The 25,501-nt window shown below is 38.4% G+C and overlaps 2 protein-coding genes across 2 annotated transcripts; one reads left to right on the forward strand and one right to left on the reverse strand.

Moving 5' to 3' along the window:
- The first annotated feature begins 547 nt into the window (after nt 1-547).
- Nucleotides 548-17,165, forward strand: LOC116182636 (protein yellow). The gene is made up of 2 exons (XM_031503177.1): nt 548-1,285; nt 15,678-17,165. Exons 1-2 carry the CDS (start codon nt 1,027-1,029, stop codon nt 16,781-16,783), a joined length of 1,365 nt encoding a protein of 454 aa, XP_031359037.1. The 5' UTR covers nt 548-1,026; the 3' UTR covers nt 16,784-17,165.
- Nucleotides 17,166-22,210: 5,045 nt separating this feature from the next.
- LOC116182640 lies at nt 22,211-22,982 on the reverse strand. The gene is made up of 2 exons (XM_031503182.1): nt 22,683-22,982; nt 22,211-22,628 (listed from the first exon to the last, which is right to left on the reverse strand). The coding sequence occupies exons 1-2, from the start codon at nt 22,890-22,892 to the stop codon at nt 22,248-22,250; spliced, it is 591 nt and encodes a 196-aa protein (XP_031359042.1). The 5' UTR covers nt 22,893-22,982; the 3' UTR covers nt 22,211-22,247.
- Between the last annotated feature and the right edge of the window lie 2,519 nt (nt 22,983-25,501).

Genomic DNA, 25,501 nt, shown 5'->3' on the forward strand with positions numbered 1-25,501 from the left:
GGTATTCTGAATCCAGGAGACTTGTCTTCGTGAGGATGCACTCAATCTCAAACTCAATTTATTAGATTCAGATTGTAGGAGCGTTGAGTAGTTTTAAGCATTAGACACATATAAAAGTGGTCTGTTGTTTCGATTAATCGTATACATCTTGGGATTCACGGATAGTGTGTCAGTGGGAGATTTAACAGTAGCCAAAAATTAATTGTTGACAGATTCCAAGAGTCATAGGACCACCAATTATCACAATTAGCATGCGTTTAGCATGTAATTAGCACCTACGGTTTGCACTAATTATCGAAGGTAGTAACACGTAGGTACATCACCATAGAGCAGCGAATTCTTCATCTATTGAGGACGTGCAGATTCTGCATTTACTTTCACTGGATCTTTTCACTGCTCCGATCCTAAGTATCATCACTACTTGGCCTGCACTTTAGCAGTAATAAAAATAATAACAGGAAATTATCGGAATGCGTGCGTCACGATAGTAATGTTTAAAAACGGCTCGATAAGAAGATCACTTTGTACTTTGGCGTTTCTGTGACTAACTAGCGGTGCGTCTAATTGCGGGAAAAATTAACACCTTCCGTCCGCGAGAGATTCGCTTTTTTTTCGGGCGCGATGACGTACGCGACGAGGCCGGTCGCACTTTCGACTCCACGCGGTATAAACCAGAGTATCCGACGAAGTCGTTAGTGTTGTAAAGGTCTTCTTGTGCTGTATTAACATTACTTTCACTAGTTAGCTAGACGGTAGCGGCGGCGGCGGCCACAGGTGAGCTGAAATGATACCCAAATGTAGTACCTGTGGCTCATCGAAATAGGTACTCATAGTTTATAGTGTTATTAGTGTCGCGGTGGCGGACGTCTACACCTGCTTGGACTTCCTGGACGTATTCCGGTTAAATCGTAATTACGCAATAAAAAACTGATCCGACCACAAGACGCGTGTGTGATGTAAGCAAGACTATAAAAAAAAGAGTTGATAGTAGAGATTTACTTTTAATTCCACCGCGGTCGCCCAACTATGCGTGTGCTATCGTATTTATTGGCGATTTTATCGTCGACTTTTGCTATGGACAATCTGCGCGTCGCGTTCGAGTGGAAGCAGGTCGATTTCGAGTACCCCTCCAGTGAGGCAAGACAGGAGGCGATCGATAATCGGGATTTCGTGCCCGAAAACAATCTACCTTTGGGACTGGAAGTGCATGGAGATCGGCTTTTTATTACGCTACCGAGGTGGAAATCCGGAGTAGCCGCCTCATTGACCTACATCAAACTGACAGGTTAGTTTGCATTCAGAACTACGCTTGGAATTTCATGCGTTTTACAGGTGCAGGTTGTCGTTTTCGGTAATGAAATACCGAAAAAAATTGTGTGGTAATGCAACCCCCCCAAGGCGATTTTGCAAATTTTTTTCCGCGGCCCCAAACCAGTTCTGCCCTCCGTCTGTTTTGATTGATCATAATTTTTGGTTTATCCTTGAAACTGAGCTCATTCGCCAGCTTCAACGTGTTTGGTTTGATTATGGCCGATTAGTAAAATCAACTCACGCCAACTCAGTCATGCAAATTAAGTAATTAGCCCCCTCTTTTCTTCTTGGTGCTTCGAAAATGCTAAACTGAAGTATTGACCATAACTCTTCCTCAATTTGGGCCAAATACATTTGGGATGATTTACGATAGCAAATTATAAACCCACATGCCCAGTCACACAAGCCATGCAATTAGACGGTAAATCGGTACAATAAATAAGGACCTAATTGAATTTGACGGGCTCGTTTCGTCACACTGCACTACTTATTGGTAATTATTATCGTAAGAGTGCAAGCTGTTTCTTCTTCGTCAAATTAGAAATTAACAAAGTCATTGACTATTGTAATTACAAGTAAAGGTAACGATGCTCTCAATGGCAATATTGCACCATCACATTAACCTAAATAATTTGTCTGCCCAATTGCTGAAATCTTCCGAGAATGATTTGGAAGCGCAATAATTATTGTTATATAAAATCGTTGCATAATTGTAGGTATGCGTGTACACTGTACAGTTCACCTTGTATTGAATTAAAATCTACGGAGAAGTCTAAGCGCATAATTTACTGTGATTAACAAGATTTTAATTAAAGCGGTAATTAGAAGAGCGTCAATGCATACCAAAACTAATTGCAACAATCGCCTATTACAATTGCTATGAGAAATAACTCGGATTCCTATCGAATCCTACCCCTCCGGCGCCGGCCAAGGATACGCCAATTTACGAATGTTTAATTATTAACCTTGTGCAATTATTTATGCATTCTTGTTGAAATTTGCGAAGGATTCTGGGTAAGATGAGCTGAAGGGAAACCGAGAAATGAGACACTTCCAAATTACCATTACAAATTATTCATTTCTCTAGGGGACCCAAAAAACCTCAAAATGCATTGAGCGTTAGTCCTTTTTTTGTTGACAGGGAATTAGGGAATGTTCCTACCGCACACCGCCGCCTTGGAACTGTCGGACGGCGGTAGTGTGGGGCTCTCACCCACTAAACCCCTTCTCCCTTACTCCACATCTGGGTATCGCTAGGGCATTCTTCCAGAGGGGTTTTTCCCTAATCCCTTTTATTACCTCGCGCCCTTTTCTCGCGTGCCTATTATCTTTTCAATCAGGTGGGCAATTTTTTTTCCATTTTTCTTCGCCTTCCAACATTATCTTCACTATGCTTTCCTTCTCTATCATTTCCCCTCTGATAGCGACCCGATATCTTTCACGTTCCCACCTAGGGCATTTTAGCACTCCGTGTCCTGCATCGTCCAGCTCACCACAGTCTACGCAGGTATCCCTCTCTCTTTTTCTTATCCATTTCAGGTAAACCCCATTCTCCCCATGCCCGGTCAGAAACTGTGTGAGGAAATAGTTAACTTCTCCATTCCTTTTTCCTACCCAGCTTTTTAGGTTGTCTATCAGTCCCTTCGTCCACGACTCTCGTTCCTCCCACTCTTCTTCCCATGCATTTAGTTCGTCTTTATTATTTATACGCCGAAGCCATTTTCCTCTGGACTTTATCCTCCACGTCCTTGGCCTTTTTTGTTTTCATTACTCTTCCCCACACGTCGCATCCATATAGTATCACGTTATCGACCGCCGAGGCTAGCACCCTTCTCTTCCACTCATTCGGTCCCCCCGTATTCGCCATCAACCTGCTCCATCCACACTTGCACCTTATGGAGCTTTGCGCATTTTCTGCCGCTCACTCGATCTTGTGGTCTGTCACCACCACGCTCAGGTCGTCGGCGTACGCCACCATAGCCACCCCGAGTCAGATGACCCCATCATAGGCAATATTCCACAGGACTGGGCCCAGCACCGACCCTTATATGGCACCCCTCCGTTCACCTCAAACTGGTACCCCTTCCCGTAGGGCAGTTTAACCCGATTCCTCCTGTTGCTTAAGTAGCTGTGCACTACCCTCCTTGTATACCCCGGTGCGCCCTTTCTTTCTAGTTCTTCTAATATGACCCCCATTGGGATAGAATTAAAAGCATTTTGAACATCTAAGGAGGTGATTATTGTCACCTCCCTAGTTAGTCGTGTGCCACGCATTGCCGTTTCAGCTATTTTATGTATTTGACTGAGCGGCTCTCGGATCCCTTTCATGAAACCATACTGTCCGTCCGAAAGACTGGCAAACTGTTGGATCCTTTCTACCAGCACCCTCTCTAGCAATTTCCCCAGATGGCTTATTAGAGATTTATACTCCCGAACTTAGCACTTCGTCGAAAGCCCTCGTAAACCACTCTGGCCTCTCCCCGGCCACTCTGGTCACTAGCTCCGGAGGAAGCCCCTCTGGTCCGGGAGCTTTATTTTCGGGCATCCTCCTGACTGCATGCCGTATCTCTTCTGTGCTAATTTTGATTATTGTCTCTTTTCCTGCCTCCCTTCGCCAGTCCCTACCGACCGGGCATCTTGTTTGCATCGGGAACAGCCTGTCAACTTTCTCCATTAACTCCTCATCGGACCCGATTACTTTTCGTCTTCCCCCGATCTTGCCAACAACGATTTTATACGCCCTTCCCCATACATCTCGTTCAAGGTCGGCACACATATTTCTCCAACATTCTTTTTTCTTTTTTTTTATCATTTTTTTTTTAGTTTATTTTTCGAGTCCTTGTATTTGCATTCATTTTCTATATACCCATGTTAGCCCTTCTACCCGTTCTCGTCACCTTCCGCCTTAGGGTTACGCATTCCTTTCTAACTGCTACCACCTCCTCGTCCCACCAGAACGTAGCTCGCCTTCCTTTTTTATTATTTTTCTTGGGCATTGTATATTTCGCTATGCGCTGCATAACCCGGTGCAGGGCCGCCGGTGACTTAGGAGCTTCAATGTGGTCCAAGATGTGGCTCAGTTTCTGCTGATCCAATTTGTTGGCCAACCAGCCCCTGACTTCCGGCTCGCCATTCTGTCGCTTCCGTTCCGTGCCCCAGTTGTCAATTTTGCCGCGTATTTCTCAGGAGATATACCTGTGGTCGCTAAGGGTCTCGACCTCCTCCACCGTCCACATGTCTATGTCTCGTGCTTTTAGCGCGCAGTTCGTTTCGATTTTCACTTTCTTTATTGGATTCATTAAACTGGGGATTCTGGAATAATTAGGGAATGAATTCGCCTAAAAACTTCAATAGGGAGGATATAATTGCGTTTTTGCATGTTATTCTTAAGTATCACTATTTGCATTTTCCGTAATTGAAGTGGACCTTTTCCTTAGGTTTCGGCTGATATTTGTCATAGTTCCATAAATCGCCTAATTTTTTACGTCTATAAATAGTTTACGTTTTAACTAACATACATTTTGGGTACCTACTATGTAGCAGAATTCTTGCTGAAGCTATTATAGAACAAGAATTGCAAAAAAATAAATAATTTTAATTCTTTTTTCGTAAGATTCAAACATGAGAAGTTTGTGTACATTGTCTCAAATTTTTTAGATTTGTAAATTAAACAATATTCTACTCTCAATAAAGATAAAAATTACCATGCGGTTTTAATGTGAGAAATGCGGCAAACGTGTTTTGTTCTGAATGCTAGAACACAATGGCCATGGACAAGACCATGTTATCATGTATACGTACACATGTTTATTGCCTTTAAATCCGTATATTATTCTCGCGTAAAAACAGAAATTTTATGCATATATTCCTTAAATATATACTGTACCGTTATATAACAATCATGGAGCGCAACGTATCTCTTTGTTTCTACTATCTCGTTCTCTCACAATATATTATTTGTCTATTAACAATTTTTTGTTAGTGATTATAAGTTCATAATATCGTTTTTAAATTTTTGCACACACATTTTTCAAGTGGTTGTCTAAGCGAATAACAAATTGCCACATTTTCGCTATAACTTTTGTGTAAATGCCCAAAAATACATAACAATCTTAAAAAATAAGATTTTTGAAATAGGGAAAGGGTTCACTTTAATATGCACTTAAAGGGCGGCTTGTGGATCCCGTAAATTGAACAAACCAAGAATCAAAAATATTTGACGTACCACAAAAATTATAGCCCTTGTAATAAAACAATCGTTATGAAGCATTAAATAGTTCGGGAAAAGTCAAATAAAATGATTACATTATTTCAGTTACTATACATATTACAGTGTGCCCCACGTTGGGCGCCAAATAAAAATGCTGTAGCTCAAAACCGATCAAGATTTAAATTTAGAATGTTTCCCCTTGATCCGCTCCATAAGTCTGATCCTGCAAACCGTTTCTTATGGATTCTTCAATTATAATTGGGATTCATCGTCTTTTTAAGAACATTGAAATTGAAGTTTCCAAATTTTCAAATAAAATTAAGATTCTTCTAGTCCCCTCAAGTTTATCTCAATCCCTCGCAATCTTTCAGTTGTTTCTTAAGTGTCTCTCAAGTTCATCTCAATCTTCTCTAAAATATATGTCCAAGTTATTTTCAGATTATTCTGATGTTTCCCTCAAGTTCTCTTTAATTCCCCTCAATTACCTCTCAGTATCTCAGCGCCTAATTACTTCTTAACCGTCTCTTAAAAAGGTTGGTGTGAGACCCTCAAATACTCCTAAATTCCCTACGCCCCGAATTATCTAGTTCTCCAGTTTCCTTCAAGCTCGTATCAAACTTTCCATAAATTTACTGTTTCATTCAATTTCCTTTTCCAAAGTTCCTCTTCATGTTTCCAGCAATACTCCACTAAGTTCCCTACAGGTTACTCTCAATTTTTTTTAAGTTCTCTTCAAAATTCCCTCATAAACTTTCCTTAATTTCTACAGAATCCGCTATGCAGTTATCCTTGCTTACCTCTAAAGTTCTTTCTGCTTCTACAACTTTCAATCGAGTTCCTACTTCTTTTATTTGCACGCTGCTGTTGGGCTAAGTATTAGGAAGTATACAGGGTGTTTCCGTTAGAGGACGGTCAATGCGGATGCGGTGTTCGGTTAACGGTCCGAGAATAGTCCACCCCACTACGCATGTGATTAGGGTGGCGAAACGAATGGTCGATTTAACCTATTAAACACCATTTTGTAGGCATCTTAGAAAATAAAAAAGTGTAGGGACGCGTCCAGGGAGGACAGCGGCAGGACGTTCGGTTTTGGACCACCAGACAGTCAACTGCATGGTTCGAAATAACAGTTTTTTTTGGGCACTAAACGTGAAGCCACGTTCATTTATAATTTTTAATTCGTGAGGAGCCATGTAGGAGTTCAAGTACAAGAATCCGTAATTAAAGGTAACGCAAAAACCGTTAGTCACTCAAAATAGAAGGAATAATCGAGTTCGAAAAAAAGAAGAATTTTTAACGCAGTAAAGCATCAAAATTATAAAAGTACGTGCGAATAAATCAGGATTTTAAGAGTGACTTCATTAAAAAATTCTAGCGCGTAAGCGAAAGTTTCATGAAACCAACTAAGTCAGTTTCGGTTGGGCCTTGCAGTAAGCTATTAATAAATTATATATCGAAAACGGAAAGATCGTTGAAAGTAGACTATAAAGGCAGACGGTTTAATGCCCAATCAACTGTACAAGAAGGGATAATGGTACTAAAAACTTCCATCTGGAGATCCACTTTTCATTATATGCTGTACAGCTGCAAGGCCCAATCCCTTCGAAAAGGGTGGTATTGATTTGTACCATAGGGAAACCATCGATTCCAGTAAACGCTATAATAAAAAAAAATTGTATCAGATCGACCGGGAAAAAAGATTTCCTTATAGAATGTGGCCTGTAGAATCCATAATTTCAAACAGTTCCAAGATTAGGCTACTAGCTCAAAAGTTACAGTCCTTTGAATTTTCTTTCGAAATTGGTTTCTAGTCCTTAACTTTTGATTGATAAGTCTAATCGAAAAAGTACGAATCGTTTTGGATTCTACGCCCCAAAATTAATAAGAAAAAGTGTTTTCCCGAGAAATTTTGGTCCTGTCTATTTTTGGTAAAATAGGACGGTTATACACTGCCTTTTTTGAGCCTCGAAAAAAAATTGTCCCAGATTTATCGGAAAAAAAGATTTCCTTATAGAATGTGGCCTGTACAATTCATAATTTCAAACAGTTCCAAGATTGGGCTACTAGTTCAAAAGTTACAGCCCTTTGAATTTTCGTTCGAAATTGGTTTCTAGTCCATAACTTTTGATTGATAAGTCTAATCGAAAAAGTACTAATCGTTTTGGATTCTACGCCCCAAAATTAATAAGAAAAAGTGTTATCCCGAGAAATTTTGGTGCAGTCGATTTTTGGTAAAAAAGGAAGGTTATACACTGCCTTTTTTTGGGCCTCGAAAAAAAAATTGTCCCAGATCGACCGGGAAAAAAGATTTCCTTATAGAATGTGGCCTGTAGAATCCATAATTTCAAACAGTTCCAAGATTGGGCTACTAGCTCAAAAGTTACAGCCCTTTGAATTTTCTTTCGAAATTGGTTTCTAGTCCTATAACTTTTGATTGAGAAGTCTAATCGAAAAAGTACGAATCGTTTTGGATTCTACGCCCCAAAATTAATAAGAAAAAGTGTTTTCCCGAGAAATTTTGGTCCTGTCTATTTTTGGTAAAATAGGACGGTTATACACTGCCTTTTTTGAGCCTCGAAAAAAAATTGTCCCAGATTTATCGGAAAAAAAGATTTCCTTATAGAATGTGGCCTGTACAATTCATAATTTCAAACAGTTCCAAGATTGGGCTACTAGTTCAAAAGTTACAGCCCTTTGAATTTTCGTTCGAAATTGGTTTCTAGTCCATAACTTTTGATTGATAAGTCTAATCGAAAAAGTACTAATCGTTTTGGATTCTACGCCCCAAAATTAATAAGAAAAAGTGTTATCCCGAGAAATTTTGGTGCAGTCGATTTTTGGTAAAAAAGGAAGGTTATACACTGCCTTTTTTTGGGCCTCGAAAAAAAAATTGTCCCAGATCGACCGGGAAAAAAGATTTCCTTATAGAATGGGGCCTGTAGAATCCATAATTTCAAACAGTTCCAAGATTGGGCTACTAGCTCAATAGTTACAGCCCTTTGAATTTTCTTTCGAAATTGGTTTCTAGTCCTTAACTTTTGATTGACAAGTCTAATCGAAAAAGTACGAATCGTTTTGGATTCTACGCCCCAAAATTCATAAGAAAAAGTGTTTTCCCGAGAAATTTTGGTCCTGTCTATTTTTGGTAAAATAGGAAGGTTATACACTGCCTTTTTTGAGCCTCGAAAAAAAATTGTCCCAGATTTATCGGAAAAAAAGATTTCCTTATAGAATGTGGCCTGTAGAATCCATAATTTCAAACAGTTCCAAGATTGGGCTACTAGCTCAATAGTTACAGCCCTTTGAATTTTCTTTCGAAATTGGTTTCTAGTCCATAACTTTTGATTGATAAGTCTAATCGAAAAAGTACGAATGTTTTGGATTCTACGCCCCAAAATTAATAAGAAAAAGTGTTTTCCCGAGAAGTTTTGGTCAGTCGATTTTTGGTAAAAAAGGAAGGTTTATACACTGCCTTTTTTTGGGCCCGAAAAAAAATTGTCTCAGATCGACCGGGAAAAACGATTTCCTTATAGAATGTGGCCTGTACAATTCATAATTTCAAACAGTTCCAAGATTGGGCTACTAGTTCAAAAGTTACAGCCCTTTGAATTTTCGTTCGAAATTGGTTTCTAGTCCATAACTTTTGATTGATAAGTCTAATCGAAAAAGTACTAATCGTTTTGGATTCTACGCGCCAAAATTAATAAGAAAAAGTGTTTTCCCGAGAAATTTTGGTGCAGTCGATTTTTGGTAAAAAGGGAAGGTTTATAATTAAGTAACATATTTTTTTTTGATTTGTATAAAAAATAACGATCGGTTTTTTTTAAAATTTATTATTAAGTAATCAGAAAAGATAGTAAATTAGTTGATATCGTATAAAATGATGATGTTTGATCGCATTTGGGAGAAGTATTAGATTCTCTTTTTTTTTAAGTTGTATTTTCAGTTTAAATAAAAATATTCCTATAAACGGGGCCAATTCTATTAGTTATATTATATAAGGGAATGTTTTTTTCTTTGCATAAAATTTCCATATTTATCATTGTTATATTTCTTTGTATCTCTAATAACTTCGGAGAAAAATGGCTTTCTCTAGCTCCGTTTGCACCCTGTATAAGTTCCAAATCGTTTTTAATAACATTTCAGAGCCCGAGATTGTTTTTCCTTATAAAATGAAGCTTAATATTGAGCTCCACAATCTTGGAGCCATGTGATACCTTGCAGGTCTCATGAAACTACCTTAAACTCTAAAGCTCTTTTGAAACTTTCTTGAGTATCTTACTATTTCCAGTATTTCAAAACTCTTATGCTCTACTTCTGCTTGATATATACTCGTAAAAGCTCACTTTTAAAGTTACAGCTCAAGAATAGGAATAGATTTTTAATTTTTTGGCCCAAGTGACTCAAAAACTTGGATTGTCCACGCCTGCTTCGATTACAACAATCTTCTTGGAAAAATGTGTGTTGATATTAACATTGGGAAAGATAAATATCGTTTTACGTCACGAATCTTGTAATTACACAAACATTCCTACCACGTTTTGTATTTACCAAGTACCGCATCGGTTAATTTACCACATATTGTAGTACCGTACTCATCAACTTTCTCTCGCGCGCATAAAAATAAATTATTCTGGCCTAGGCACGACCGACGCGGCCATAACTTATATTGTATGCAAAAATCAATCCGCTTAAATCCAATTAGTTACAAGGTTAAGAACGGCAATATAAGACGAGGTTACTTTTACATTAAAATGCTGTAAAAACCGCATGAGGCATACGTATGAATTAATATCCTATTACAAGTTATGATACTACGTGACATTAGATTTGACCAGCAGAGCAGCCTCGGTCTCGATTACAATTTTTTTTGTACACGGTCACCCGTTTCGAAACAACAAAAAATTTGAGCATTCGTTGAGCGTGCAAAATGTAAAAGAAACCGATCCATTGGTACTTTCACCGTGTGTAGCAAATTTGAATCGTCATGTATCGACGGTATTAAATTACAGTCTTCTTGTAAATGGACGGTTTTTCCTTCTTTATCTGCATTTAATTACACTATTATACTTTTAAATTTTGTCGTAATGATTCAGGATGAGTTGACAATTTAGCTCTCACTTAATCTCCAGCGGTTAATAGCCCAAACCAAAGGATTTTTAGCCAAGTCATTCGACATTCAAAACAGGGAACTTTTACCAACTTTCTTTAAATTTTCAAAAATTAAGCTTTTTGGAAATTCCTACTGTTATTTATTCTTGATAAACTTGAATAATAAGTGTATCTCCTTAATTTTCTGCTAGCGAAAGTGAGTAGACATTCTTCCCGTCAAATACTTTAGGGAGTATCCCATACATCGGGGCGCCAGCAACTTCCATCAAGGCCCCATAAAAGATTAGCCACCGGTGATAAAGAACGAAAGAGAATGTGACGGGTTTTTTTTTCCGTGAAATGCGATATGAGACGAAGTACTACTACAAGAAAAAATAAAGGAAAAGAGAAAAATAGTAATAGTGTAATATCTAAATAGGCGCCCTTAATAGTCTTCAGTAAATGTTGAGAGAGGAGGAAATACTTACAAAAAAGGGGAAACAAGGCAGATTAAGAGATTTTTGTTCTGGTCTGGGCAGCGAAAAGGGAATAAAACACTGGATAGTGATAGAACATAAACAATAGTTGAGTCACAATCAATGGTGATTTCATCCAATGGTCTCAATAATTTTGCAAATAAGATACTGTAATATAAATATCTGCTATGTCACTATTTGAATTTAAATTAATTTTAGAAAAAAAGGGGGTCAACACGAAGTCGGAGAAAATATTTACCCGCTTCCACAACGGAGCTATACTAAATTATTAAGTGAATCTCAAGCAAATGTAATAATAATTCGATGATATCGACAACCAATATGTAACCAAACGTTAAAGTAGGGGAAATCGACGAAAATAACAAAATTTACAGGTCGCAACGACCTTGTTGAGCTCAAGAAGGGCGTCTATACTGCAAATCTGTAAACAGGCAAAAACATAACAAACAACAAGAGGGGTAATGATCGCGCTGCACAAAATTTCACGTATAGCAATGTAACATCTGACACTGAGGCTGATCGTATACTGAGAACTGAAATTAATACTTAAAATGACTCATTATTGAGAAAATCCAAAATTCAGCGTTTCGGCTCTGAAATATCGATGTTGAAAGCACAATCCGGTAGGTAATAATGAAGTAAATCGTAAATCAAAAGTAAAAAGTAAGAAAAAAGAAAGCTTAAAAATGATTATTCAAAGTAAAAATGAATGCGTAATTGTTACATACCGCAAAAGAGCTTAAAAACTTGTAAGATAAATACGCAAATAGCGCCAGCGAAGCTTAAAAGTAGAATAACGAGGGACAACTTTGTTCAATTCGTTCAGGGTGAGTCAACGATTGCGCGGATTAACTTAATGCCTTGAGGATAAGATTTTTCGATAGAGTGCTTTTGTATTATGATATAGTTGAATATTCTCCACATTTTAAAAAAGTTTATAATTATACAGGGTGCGCCCACAAAGTAGGGTTCCCAAATGGTACTTTTTTTTTAAATAGAACCCCCTGTATTTGATTGCATTTTTAAATTTTACTTGTAATTATACATCTCTTTTATTATATGGTTAATATCCGAAAAGCTAGTAGTTTTAAAGATAATTCGATTTTTAAGAAAATTGGGCATTTGCAAGCGTCAGTGTATTGCCAAAATTATTACTTAAATTTTGAATCCAGGTTTTATATCTTTTTATCCTGGGTAGTAAAAGTCAAATAAATACATCTGCTATAAAACATTAAAAAAATAGATTACAGGGTGTTTTTTCTAGATCCAAAGTTACAAAACTTCATATTAAAAATATTCACTTCTTTTAAATGGAACACCCTGTATATTTCTCTGTCATCTTTTGGCTTCTCCAAAAACCTTCAACTTTTGATAATAATGCCCTATACCTATCTCTGATAGTTTTCGAAACATATTGGTTTTCCTGGTTTTTATATTCTAATCTTAAATAAGTTATATGTAATTTCAATCAATCTTCAAGGCATTAAGTTACTCCGCGCAATCGTTCACTCACCCTGTACAAGGAGTATGCGTGTCGGAAAGAATAAAAAAAAAATCTGCGCGACCTCGAACGGCAACAGAATGAACGATTCAAAGAAATCCTGTGTATATTCTTATAATCAAACATACTTCTAGTAACGTTTAATTTTGAAATCTACAAAAAAATTAAAATTTCAAGTCCTATTAATCAGCTTCCGTTACAGTACCCTCTTCTTGTTTTTAAAAGCGAAACAACTAGATGAGATTTGAAAAACAACTTAAAAATAAACGGAAGCTTATCTCTAAAACATCTCTAGCAAAGAAAAAAACTGAATTGTACTCTTTAATTTTTTGCCTCACACAATTTCACAAATCAACCTAACCAGGTATCTAGTATTCATCCTAACTCGCCTCAACTTACCAATTTAAATAAAATCTTGCCTAGACCCACTTATGCAGACTGTGCCTTATTTGAAGGAGGGAAAAAAATAGCATACAGTGCCGTGGAAGGAGCCCACCTCTAGCACTATATACAAAAAACTGTACCTAGAAACGTCACTTTCTAGACACGCAACAAAGTAGTGATAGACTAAAAATTGGGGGCAGCAACCACCCAAAATACCGATTCCCGAGAAGCGGCACGATCTGAAGGACCTACGGAGGGATCCTCGCGTTAAATGTGGGAGGACCTGCGCCATTCCTAACGGTAAATCTTCGAAAAGAAACTAAAACCTTTATATCGCAACCCCCTCCACAACTCGGTTCCAAAGTTGGGGAGCAATTCTCGGACTCGCCCCTAATCGTTCCAGTTCGCTAAACTAATCTGCCTAACTTAAAAAATCAAAAAAACAAACCCTACTTTCCTTAAAAACCTCTACCTAAAAATATATTAATGACAAAACACCCAAAAAAACTAATCTGTCCAATAAAATAAAATATAAATAAAATCATCTAATTTCTTCACCTGTTCACCGTGGACATATTTAATTCAACCTTAAATTGTTTATTAACGGAGATTAATCTTTAATTACTATTTTTTACTACTTTACTTTTTTGATTATTTTAGTTATGCATTAATTTTTTATACCAAATTTTCTAGTTTTAGTAATATTTACTTGTATCGCCTCTATTATTAGAATTTGTTTTCTGTTAGGTATTAAATTATTATTATAACTTCTTCTTCGCCCAATTTCGAATATTCATTCCTCGTCTTCTCTTAACTTGTTCTTCTTCGATTGCTTCTTTCGTGGTATTATTCAAAATTTTCTTCAAATCTCTTCCTTCGTAGGTATCTTAAAACCTTCTTCTGCTAATTCTTTCTTTGATGCAAAATTTTTTGATTTTCTTCAATTTTCATTTGGGCGACGCCTACTCTCTCATATTTTCTGACTTCTTCTACTTCTGGTCTTATTTTAAATTTTTGGTAATAATTTTTTACTCTTTTTCGAGAGACTAGTGGTGCTCCAGGTACCTGCCCCTCTAGTTTCTGATCTTGATTGTCAAATGCACCCTACCCTCTCCATTCTCCTTGTTGCCTATAGTGCTCTCCATGGTATAGCGCGACCCATGCTCTCTCCTGAATCCCACTGTATTCACGGGTCTTCTTTCTTCCTGTCGCCTCGGTGCTCGACCAGTTCGATCTTCTTGTTTGTTTCCGTTATTCCCCCTCCTTGGCTCAAAATTGGATTCTTTCCAGCGTTGTCACCAACTGTCGAATGGTCTTGCCTCCGGCACAAATTAAAATGTGTTCCACTTCTCGTGGAAAATGATGAGTGATAGCATGCACCAAGTGCCCCTCAGGCGAGCTGTTTCGCTGACCCAGTACCACACGTGGTTCACATCGTTGCTGTTGCGGTTGTTATATCTTCTCGGTGTTGCCAATCGTATTCTTATTTTATCTTGGATTTCTTCACACCAGAATTTCCCCAGGAAATCTTCTTATAGTTCCTGAAGATCCTTCCATCCTTGAATATGCAGATCCGTCCATGATTTGGCATTACCGTCGAGGAACTCTATGGTACGGTCAATAAGGTTCTTCAAATAGCTTTTTAAAGTTTTCCTAAAATTAATCGGATGGTTAGTTATAATGTTCCCATCAAATTTCCTCGGCTTTTGGTGTAAAGATTCAGCCTTGTACACCATTCAGGTGGAAGATCTTTCTTTTAAAAGTCCATTTTTTTAAATTTTCGCTTCAGGGTTCCTAATATTTGTGTCATGCTGATCAATCTTTTCTTCATTTCTCATCTCATCTTCTAGTTCCCCCACCACAGCCTTTATTCGCCCTCGAAAATTTCTTTCTTTCTTGCATTTCTAATATTATCTTGGTCAGCTTTAATCTTTTCTAGTTGAATGTTTTTCACTCTGACCTCTTGACCCACTTCCTCAAGCACCCCTTTCATTTCTCTTGCTGTTCTCTTCTAGCTTCTTGTTATTGTCTGATAAGCATCTCCATAATATTTTTCAATTGTTGGAAATCCCCTGGGGCATGACTGGTTTGGGGTTTCGGTATGCTGACTTCTTCAGCACCACTACATTTTTCTTGACTTGCTCCGGCTTCCTCATATTGGTGGCTAATTTCATTCCCTGAAGCATTTTCTTCTTGCATTTCGTGGCACCCAAAGATGTCTTGGCTTTCTTGGAACGAAATTTTACTAATTTGAATTTGAGCTTCTTGTTTTTTATTTCTTTCTTCGGCTCCTCTTCCAGTAGGCTTCTTAAATCCTGACCTTAATTCCATATACACTATACAAAAAACGTACCTTTGCACCCTCCTAGATTTCATAAATCAATTCAAAAATGTCAATAATTCCAGAAAATCTAAAAATTCCTAAACCCCCAAATTAAAAAAATCCTACACTGCCACCGGTTTATTCTCCTCCTCCTAAAAAACAATCATAAAAATCGCAACCTCTTTCATAAAGCAAGCAGGGAGGGAAATCATCTTTCGACCGGTGAAATATTCTCCAAAGTATTTACAAAAAGGTCTTTTGAAATTGAAGGCCCCAACAGACACAATTCAACAAAGAAAAATAAATCAATGAATTAAATTAAATGTGTCAAAAACCAACTAATAATGTTTTACTTTTCAGATCCTTCGGATTCGCCAAAGCTCCGTCCGTACCCCAACTGGGAGGCGCACAAACTTTCACAAACCGAAGGCAGCGATCCGCCCGAGATTGTTTCGCCGTTTCGCATCAGGGCGGATCAGTGCGGGAGACTTTGGGTGTTGGATACCGGAGTCGTCGACGCCTTGGGCGATATACGCTTCTACGCGGCGCAGTTACTCATCTACGACCTGCACAATGACGCCCTGCTGAGGCGCTACATGATACCAAAGGACCAGTACACCACCGACAGTCTTTTGGGGAACATCGCCGTCGAAGACGAAAACTGCCAGGATGCGTACGCGTACCTGGCCGATCTGGGCGACGCCGGTTTGATCGTGTACTCGTGGGCGAATCAAACGTCGTGGCTGGTGAAGCACCACTACTTTAACATGGACCCGATGGCCGGCAATTTCAACGTCGCTGGTTTGCAGTTCAGCTGGAGCGATGGGATTCTGGGCGTCGCGCTGTCTGCGCCCGACGCCGAGGGTTACAGTACGCTTTACTTCCATTGCCTCACGGGCGTGCACCAGTTTTCGATCAACACAAAATTTTTGCGCAACCCCACTCTGGCCCAGAACAGCTTTAAGGAGTTCAAAGTGTTGGGTAGCCGAGGGCCCAGGGGTCAAAGTAACGTTTCATTCCTCGACAAGAAAACGGGCGTCCTGTTTTACGCTTTGGTCAGCTTGAACGCCATCGCCTGCTGGAAAACAACCAACCCCTCGTACACCATGGAATCACAAGGGCGAGTCTACATGAGCAACGTCACCATGGTCTTCCCGAACGACATCAAGGTAGACGCCAACAACAACCTTTGGGTTCTCTCCGATCGCTTGCCAATTTTCATGTACTCCAGACTGAACCAAAGCGATGTCAATTTCAGAATACTCACCTCGCCGGTTGCGGATGCCATTCGCAACACGTCATGCGACTCAAAATTAGTAATCTCCCCGGAACTGACCAACAGGATTAAGCTCAACATGCAGACCTCAACGACGGAAGCTCCGACAACGAAAGGAAACAGTTCCGAAAGTGTAACACTAACGCTTGCCCTTCTTTTGGCGGCTTTCTTCTCCGTAAGACTTATTTAATTGCAGTATTGTCGTTATACGATTTAATTTAATGCGGCATGTTATTATTAATACTCCTAGTGCCATTGAATTCGCCGACGACATTGACCAGATTTGATACGTCACAATTTCGTCAACTTAGTGAATGTAGTCGTCCCTATCCTTAATGGTAACAAGGTCTAGCGCCATATTATCAATCTAGTATTTGTTTATGTTTAGTAATAATGATAATAATTTATAATTACGTCTGTCTAGCGAATAAAAATGCCAAAAAACTTACTCACCTGTACATATTGTGTTACCAGATATTACTTAATTTAATTATAGTGTAAGGATAATTATTACTTTTATCGTCTTGTTTGTATATTTTGTTTTATGTCTTGTAATAAATTACTTACTTGAATGTTTGCTTTTATCTTGCGAATTGATCCGTAAATTAACCGCAGATAATAAAGTTTGTGGCACAAAATTAATAAATGGAGGCGAAGATTAAAGTTTTGCTCGCATAAGGCACTTTGTTTGTCATTTGTTTGGCTACAACAGCCTAGAGGCCCCCAACTGAATGCCTAGCGGTCTCAATATTTTTTCAAATGTGAGGAAATGGTACTCAGGTTGGCGGCTGACTAAAGACCCCTGCGCATTAGGATCAGAATCGCATCCCAGCACTGCGGCCACATTTTTTAAGCTAGCGCAACTGTTTCAGTGTTCATCTGATGAGAACCATAGATTCACATTTTCGTTCTATCATCGTTCTACCCCAAACGAGTTTCCGGTACCCTTACAATCGTCGTGCTTGGTGCCATGTGGGCGCCCCTATCCAACCTGCACGCTGCACTACCACAACGTGTCACTCTAACTTACCATACCTCCGTTTTTTGGCGTTTTTGCTAATTTGCAACTCCACCAGAACTGAATAACTAAGAAGTTACAGTCAACTAGATATACCCGTTTCTACACAATTCGTCTGTTCCCTTTTGATCCTATAAAGGTAGCTCCTTACCTTCCCATTCCCATTCCCGGTCAAAAATTGAGACTGGTAGTCGTGTACTGTTCTCATCGCGAATATTTGGGATAGAAGTGCTAGTCTCATGCCTTCCAAAGATTACATCCTCTTTCTTCCATCGCTTTCCTCTAGTGGAGTAGTATGTCTTCTAGTGCTTTCATTTTATATGTGTTGCAATGATTCAGTGCCATCGAGCATAGATCCCCGTCTATCAAACCCTCCAAACAGGGGTGAGTACGCTAAAGCTTAGAACGGAAAACAGACACAGACGAATAATTTATGAGAATTGACATACAGAAATCCCTGCGTCTAAATTTTGGTCTTCGTGGGTTAACCCATTGAGACAGGGCAGCAAAAGACGCATGCCCGTGCTACTTCCCTTATACCCTTAAGTATGTTTATTCATGTACTTTGTAGCATGTCTGATGGTTTATCTTGTTCTTAAGGCATGGATATTTAACTTCTAAAGAAAGCGTTCGGGAAGTGGTCAAGCTTACCCGTTGATAAGAGAAATATGTAGAAATGTGCAGCTAGAAGCGTTTGTTATAGTAATTAAGGTATCAAGGGCGTTATAACGGAAATAACGCCCTAAGCCGATAGAGTATAAGCCCTCGGGTGTACGTCGGCTGTGGACGATAGCTATTTCTGACTGGCAATTGATCCTGTGGTTATTATGCATTTGCCATTTTTGCTTGTCAATAAGCTTTACAATATAAAACTAGTGCGAAACTTAAATTCAAAATGGTCCTTGGACGACTCCCCGAAGAAGTGCTTGCGCGAGTACGCAACGAGGTGATACTAAGAAGTCGGTAATAGCATTTGCAAAAGAGTTGCAAAAGTTAGAAGAATGGGAGGGTAGGAAATGCTTGAATGCCGTATCAGAAACGTGCTTATTTTCGAGAGTTATCGAAGAGTTTTGCTCCCAATTCTATAGGTATGGACGAAATACTTACTCGATCTTAAAAAAGGGGCTGATTGTTCACAAATATGTAAATAAGTATATGATTTGAGTATGGGAGTTACTCAACTGTTTATAACTAGGTTTATATATAATATCTGTATAGGGAACTATTAATTAGTACACTGACAGTACAACATTTAACAATCCTTCAAATAATAACTTTTCTTCTTAAATGTTGTCATAGAAACGAATGACAGAAAAATAAAGCCCTTGAGAATTATGATAATTCCCTTGGGCGTTATAGGTATTGTAATACACCTAAAAACTAGTCAAATGTGAGGTCATAATAACATAAAAGATCAATCATATTCAGTGCGACTCCACTATGTATAGGAATAATTCACTACAAGGTAAATTCTTTTCAATTAAGATTAATTAATTAAATTCCAGATGTAATATTTGCAAGTAGATAATTATAATCCTATAAAAATGTGGCTGTGGTGTGATATGAATAAATGCAACAGATGAAGGCGGTAGTCAGGGACGGATTTAATAAATTAATGTTAGGAGTTGCAGATTTGCGTATGTGCTTTCTTATAAGCCGCGCGAAACCATACGTTCGGTGGCAATTATTGATAATTGGAAATGGCATTAAGTTTGCTAATTACACTAACTGACTTCAAGATTACATTAGCAGGGCTTTCGAATGGCCTTTCCATCCCGTCAATGTTTTTCACGAGGACGCTTTCAAGTTGGGTATTTTCACTTTCCTTCGTTGTATTGTTTTAGAGGCAGAATCACTGAGTCAAGACTTATTGAGACTGAATTTTCCTAAGAACTTTGGAGAGGGATAACTTTCCTTGGTGACGAAAGTTCCAGAAGCTAATTATTGAAGGGGGGTTTGTACTTTTTAGAGGTTACCGTTGTGGGTGAACTTTCATTAAATGTGAAATCTTTTTCAGGGCCCGGGTACCTTGGAGAGGAATTTTGGTAGAGTGAACATTCCTAGTTCATTTACTCGAAGGATAGCAAGATTTGTAGGTGTTCTAGGTATTTCTTTAAACGCATTCAGGGTCAAGTTACATTGAAAGTCAGTTTTCTTTGGAGCGTATTGGAGGGGAGAACTTCCCTTGGAGGCGAACATGGTTCCATGGATCGGTAGGGTCTTTAGGTACAGCTTTTAAGTCAAGCGTCAATAAAACTGAATTTCCTTTGTATCCTTGTATTGGTACAAGTTTCCAGTACTTCAGAGAGGAGAACACCTGGAAGTCGATAATTCTCTGGACCAACTGCTCGGGTAAGGGAAGGGCGAGGCGAATTTTTTTAGAGGCGACCGTTTCCAACGTGCTTTATTGAAGGGGAATTTTTATTGGTACAAATTCTCAGTAGGCTATGTGCCATTTACTTGTAGGAAGGTGAGCCCTTTGGGTTGTATTTTTCTTAGGAAAGTCGTCAAGCTTCATTAAAGGTGCATTATTCTTAGATAAAGTTTCCAGGAGGGGGAGCAATTTCGCTTACGGGCTAAAACTCAGTCAGCTATTCGAGGGAAAGCAAGGTAAATCTTCCTTAGAACCGGAGGAAAGTGCATTTTCTTGGTTGTATCTTTTATTAGAGACACCCAGTACAGTATGTGCAATTATCCGGGAAAATTTTTCTTAGCTGTACTTTTTTAAATGGCAACTCTGTATATTCGAGCTTTATCGTAGGTGAAACTTTCTTAGAACATGCACCCAGTCTTCCTTAGACGAAAAACTTTCTTTTGGGGGGAACATTCCAAAACCCTAATGTTACTAGGAGGAAAGGTAGTTTTCTTGGTTGCCGTTTTTTTTGGAAGCAATCCTTTTGACTCAAGTGCCATCGAAGGTGAGGTTTCCTTGGAACAATTGCTAGTACTTCGGAAAACAAGACTTTTCTTGCGTGTAATCGAAAATTTCAGGAGCTAATCACTAGGAGGAAGGCGAGGTTCTCTTGTTGCACTTTATCGAGTCCATCCTTTTGTATTACACGTCATTGAAGGTGCACTTCTTTTCCTTACATTCACTTAGATTGTGCTGATTGGTACTAATTAAGAATCTGTGACTATTTGAGGGACATTTTTTTCTAGATTGAGCTATTTCCAATAGTGTACAAACTGGAAACGCATTGTAAATTTTCCCCTTGTTTCCAAGCTTGTTACCGGTTTTCCCATTTCCAGTGGTTCCCGGATTTCCGATTTCCAGATCCTAGTTCCCATTTTTTATATCTCGAGATCCCAGTGTGCGGCTTACATATTCTGATTTTCTGATTGCGATCGGTTCAGTTTCCATGCCAATTTTGCGGTTTCTAATGAACTCCCGATTATTTTATTGACCACTTCCAGTAGCAATTTCTGATTTCAGGTTCACTATTCTCTGGTTTAGCTTCCTTTTTCTTCTGCTAATCTTCGGCTTCCACTTTCTGGTTTGAATGATCAATTTCCAGTTTCTATTTCCAAGTCTTTTGTTTCCAACCATGGTTCTAAATTTTCAGTTTCCATACTCCAACTCAGGTTTCCCGTTTTGAACTTCTCGTTCCGTATACTGGCTTACTGTAATCCGATTTTCAATTTCCAGCAATTTTTTGTAAACGTGCAAGTACTATTTTACTGTTGTGAGCTTCCCGACTCCAGTTGCTTCTCATTTACCTACCAGGTACCAAGGTTTCTACTTCCATCTTTTAGTTCAGACATCTTCCATTTCTTTTCCAGTTGTTAGTTCAATTTCCAATCTCTGGTTCTCAATACCAAGTTTAAGTGTCCAGCATCACCTTTTCTTCCTACCAAATTTTCTGAGCTTTTTATCCCTTTAGCCTTGTTGTGAAACGCGTGTGAAAAGCACTAAAAACTGAATTATTTATAACTCAAGAATAATCTTTGAAAAAGCTCTAAATTCTTTAGAGCCACATAAATGCTTTACAGAGCACCTACATATTATCGAAACAATTCAAGGGTTTGACACGTTCCAAATTCTGTCGTTATACCAGGTTTTTGTACCATAACGCATTAGTTTCTTCCAGACCTTTACCAGCATCGGGAAAGCTGTGAAATGCTTTTGAACTTTGTTTCTTCTAACGCCTTTCTAGAATCCTATAGGTATATTTGCCACACAAGACAAAGAACGCTTCAAGACTAACACTAAAAAAATTTGGAAAGCTTTCTTAACTAAATGAAAGAGTCTCTAGAAAGCATGTAATCGTTTGAATAGGAGGCTGTAGAACTATTCCCGGGATTATGTGCCTCTTATAACAATGAAAAGCTCTCTAGAGCTTTCTGGTGCGCCTTGTAGAACATTTTAGTGCATTTCTAGACCACAACTGCACTCTTCCATTGCCTCACTTAGGGCCTTACTAGAACTTTCTGTATTAGAAACAACCCCTACGTATATTACCAAATCTAGCAATACGGCAACACTGCTAGTAGAATATTACTGCTCTGTAGAAAGAAATGCCACAGTTGCTGTAGCCGCTGGACATCTTATTGCAGAGTCCTTTGGACTTTAACAGGACCTTAACCATGCAGAGAAAAAAGAGCCTTTAAAAAACGTTTAATAACATAAAAATACAAATTATAAGAGAGGAAGCGTGGGATACCCAATAATATTCGAAGCTTCTGGTAAGAGACATTCCTGGGTCTGAATCAGCGCCCTCTCATCCATCGTGCTTTTAAGATTCGTATTTAACTGCCTCAACGTTTGCATTTCCTTGGCATTCTGCTCCAGCTGCTCCCTCAGGTTGCCGATAAGGTCATTTTGAATTTTAAACGTTTCGTCGAACTGTTCCTGCTTTCTCTCCATAATCGATTGGAAATTGTCCTTCCGAATTGCCTCCAGCCCATCCAGCTTCTGCTTCAACTGAACATTTTCATAATTGAGCCTTTCGTTTTGGTGGATTAACTCGTTGCCACTCTCGTTTGTTACCCTTAAATGCTCGATCTCCTTCTGCATCGTCTTGATTTCAGAGTTGAGTTTGTCGACAGTGCTCCGATACTCTACAAAACTCACCTCCAAATAAGGTTCGAAGTACTCCTTTATTGCGTTTAGCGATTTGTCCGTGTGAATTAGAGCTTCTTTAATTTTCCGCTCGGTTTCGGTCGACCTTCCCTCGCTGAGAATCCACGATTTTCCTACTTTATTCAGATATTCGTGGTCTGCCCTGTAATTTTTCAGCAGGTTTTTCCATTTTCGCAACCGTTCCGATTGGTTATCCATCATCTGTCACAGGAGTTGCACTGTCGCGTACGAGAGATTATAGGTGGTTATCGGTACACTTGGAAATTCGGTAAATATCGGAATCGTGTATGGGTTGGTTATCATCATTATAGCTTTATCAAGTATAACACGAGTAAATATTGATTCGTTTGATTAGGGGGTTAAAATAGGTTGTTTATGTCGGCGGATTCGTTAAACAAAGGACGTATCTAAAGCTTACTCAAAGAAAAGTTAATAATATCTGAACTGAGGAGTATTTAGAAACATTTAGAGATTATGCATATAATATTAGTTTTGACAAAGGTTTATTTGATAGATATTATTCAAATTGTATTTGAGATCATTAACTTCTCATTTATTAGTACATAGTTAGATTGCGAAGGAAGTCACTAGAGTTGATTTTCAACTGTGCTGTTTTTCCCACACCTACATATGAATTGATCATTTGGTTTGACAGACTCAGACATTCTCACGTGGTCAATAAACTGGTCTCGCTTCAGTCCCTATTTCACCCTATCTACTGGAATTGGTTTCTTTTATTCATTTTATTCATTTTATTCATTTTATTCATTTTATTCATTTTATTCATTTTATTCATTTTATTCATTTTATTCATTTTATTCATTTTATTCATTTTATTCATTTTATTCATTTTATTCATTTTATTCATTTTATTCATTTTATTCATTTTTTCCATTTGCTAAACTATTGACTATTTACTAAAAAACTTCACAAAGAATATCCGAAAATGCTCCTTCTCTGACGAATTTTTCTAGAATCAACAAAGTATCACGCAGACTCTCTAAATGTATTAATTTAAGAATCTCCAAGAAAGGCGTTAGTGTGGATTTCAGAAGTTGCTTTAAATTCCGTGGCCTATTCAAAATATTCACACACATTTGAATGTTAAACAAAATTTCAATCCAACCGAAGGAAATTAAATGCAAATCCCCAACTAATAAAAAAACCTAAAGCCTATCCGATTATTTCATCAAAAAAATGCAATGCAAATCTGCTTCATGCAATTGATTACGTTAAATGAAATTCTTATACAAATTCCTAAAAACAATCGGCCAAGACATTTATACAAATCAAGAATTTAAAGGCACACACAGTTATTGGTGATACTGGGGCTTTCTTCATTGATTGATTGATATTATCCTCCTTTGGAACGTCTAAACAGATTGTTTAATGGAAATTTTGACATAAAGTTGTCCGTATGTATTCCGAACACGTGTAAATCCACATCAGACTCTTGAAAACATGTACGAGATCTTATTTATGCACAGGAATAAAAAGCCACTTCCCCACTGTACTAATTGCATAAAATTAATTGTCTTAAACGTGCTCGCTCTCAAAGTTGGGCTGCGAAGGCTAATAAATAATAACATTTTTACGCACAAAATACCTGAGACTGCGAATCTTCACAGTTAAGTACGCAAATTAATTTTCTTGTACCAAAGTTGCACGTGCTTACTTAAGCTGCGAACTAGTTCTGGTTGCTTTCGAAGCCAAAATGAGAATTCCGGCTCTCCTGTTTCGTTGGCTATTTGTATTTCGCCCACTACACCCAAACGACGCACTCTCTGCTTTTTTTTTTACATAAACGTCCAGACACTCGAAAACCCTCCCACTTCTTCTCTGTCGCAGCGGTTAATAAAACTTGCAATACGGTCGATCAAACGCTCATCTACTAAACTCAGCCTGCTTGCGTTTTACTCGAAATGCGCGCCGTTATCGTTCTTATCACTAGACATACTTTCGTTCAAGTTTACTATGAAGCGGTATGTGTCCAGTTTTCAATGTTGAATGAATTTTTTTTTAAATTACAAAGCGGTCACCCGTTATATGTTTTTTTAGTTCATTTAGTACCATCTGAGATTTATCCCTTGTAGAAAGGTCACAGGTGGTACAAGGTTAATTTCAAATGGGCTAACAATATCTTCCTGAAGATCATCGAGGGTAGGGTTTGGATCTGTAGAGTTTCCTGATTGAACTTCAGGCTAACATAAAACTTGAGGCAGTACTTGGAATGTGTGGGTCTGCCTACAGGTACAATGCTAGTTTTTCTGGTTTCAATTTCTCCACACGATAATCAGCATCAGAAAAGTATTTTAATCTAGGGCCCAAATTCCTGTGACTCTAAAGTTATTTTGCAAGCGGTTACCCCTTTCTCCCTATAAGGGTATTTTGCTTGGACCTATGGATAATCCCGTTTCATCCAAATTAAATGTTTGGTGGCATTCATATTCCGTGTCCACATTTTCTTTATTAAATCCCAAAGCTCTGGCAAACGACGTTCCAGTTGGCGTCCGAGGAGAAAGGAAATCATTGTACCGTCGTAAAATAGCATCCATCCAACTGCGACCTGCGACTCCATTTCTGAATGGATGTTCCATTCCATTCCTCACTAAGGAATAAGCCATTTTTTTATTAATCCATAACAACTGACTTTTCATTAATTTTCAATCTGTGGCCACTAATCTTCCTCTCCTCCTTAGCATACCCGTCTCCATGGTTTCGTATCTACCACTTGGGTGAGTGGTGCTTCAATGCTTCTTGATTTTTTTATTATAAACTTTGCAAGGTAGATCTAGGCCCACTGAAGTGCT

The sequence above is a fragment of the Photinus pyralis genome, unplaced genomic scaffold (genome assembly GCF_008802855.1).
Source record: "Photinus pyralis isolate 1611_PpyrPB1 unplaced genomic scaffold, Ppyr1.3 Ppyr1.4_unclustered_Scaffold6493, whole genome shotgun sequence".
Lineage (NCBI taxonomy): Eukaryota > Metazoa > Arthropoda > Insecta > Coleoptera > Lampyridae > Photinus > Photinus pyralis.

Excerpts from the sequence above, each read along its gene's own strand:
- LOC116182640 (XM_031503182.1), bottom strand. The coding sequence starts at position 22,892 with ATGATGGATAACCAATCGGAACGGTTGCGAAAATGGAAAAACCTGCTG. Across the intron at positions 22,629-22,682 it reads ACTTCGAACCTTATTTGGAG|ACGATGCAGAAGGAGATCGA; the intron begins GTGAGTTTTGTA and ends TCTGAAATCAAG.
- LOC116182636 (XM_031503177.1), top strand. The coding sequence starts at position 1,027 with ATGCGTGTGCTATCGTATTTATTGGCGATTTTATCGTCGACTTTTGCT. Across the intron at positions 1,286-15,677 it reads GACCTACATCAAACTGACAG|ATCCTTCGGATTCGCCAAAG; the intron begins GTTAGTTTGCAT and ends TTTACTTTTCAG.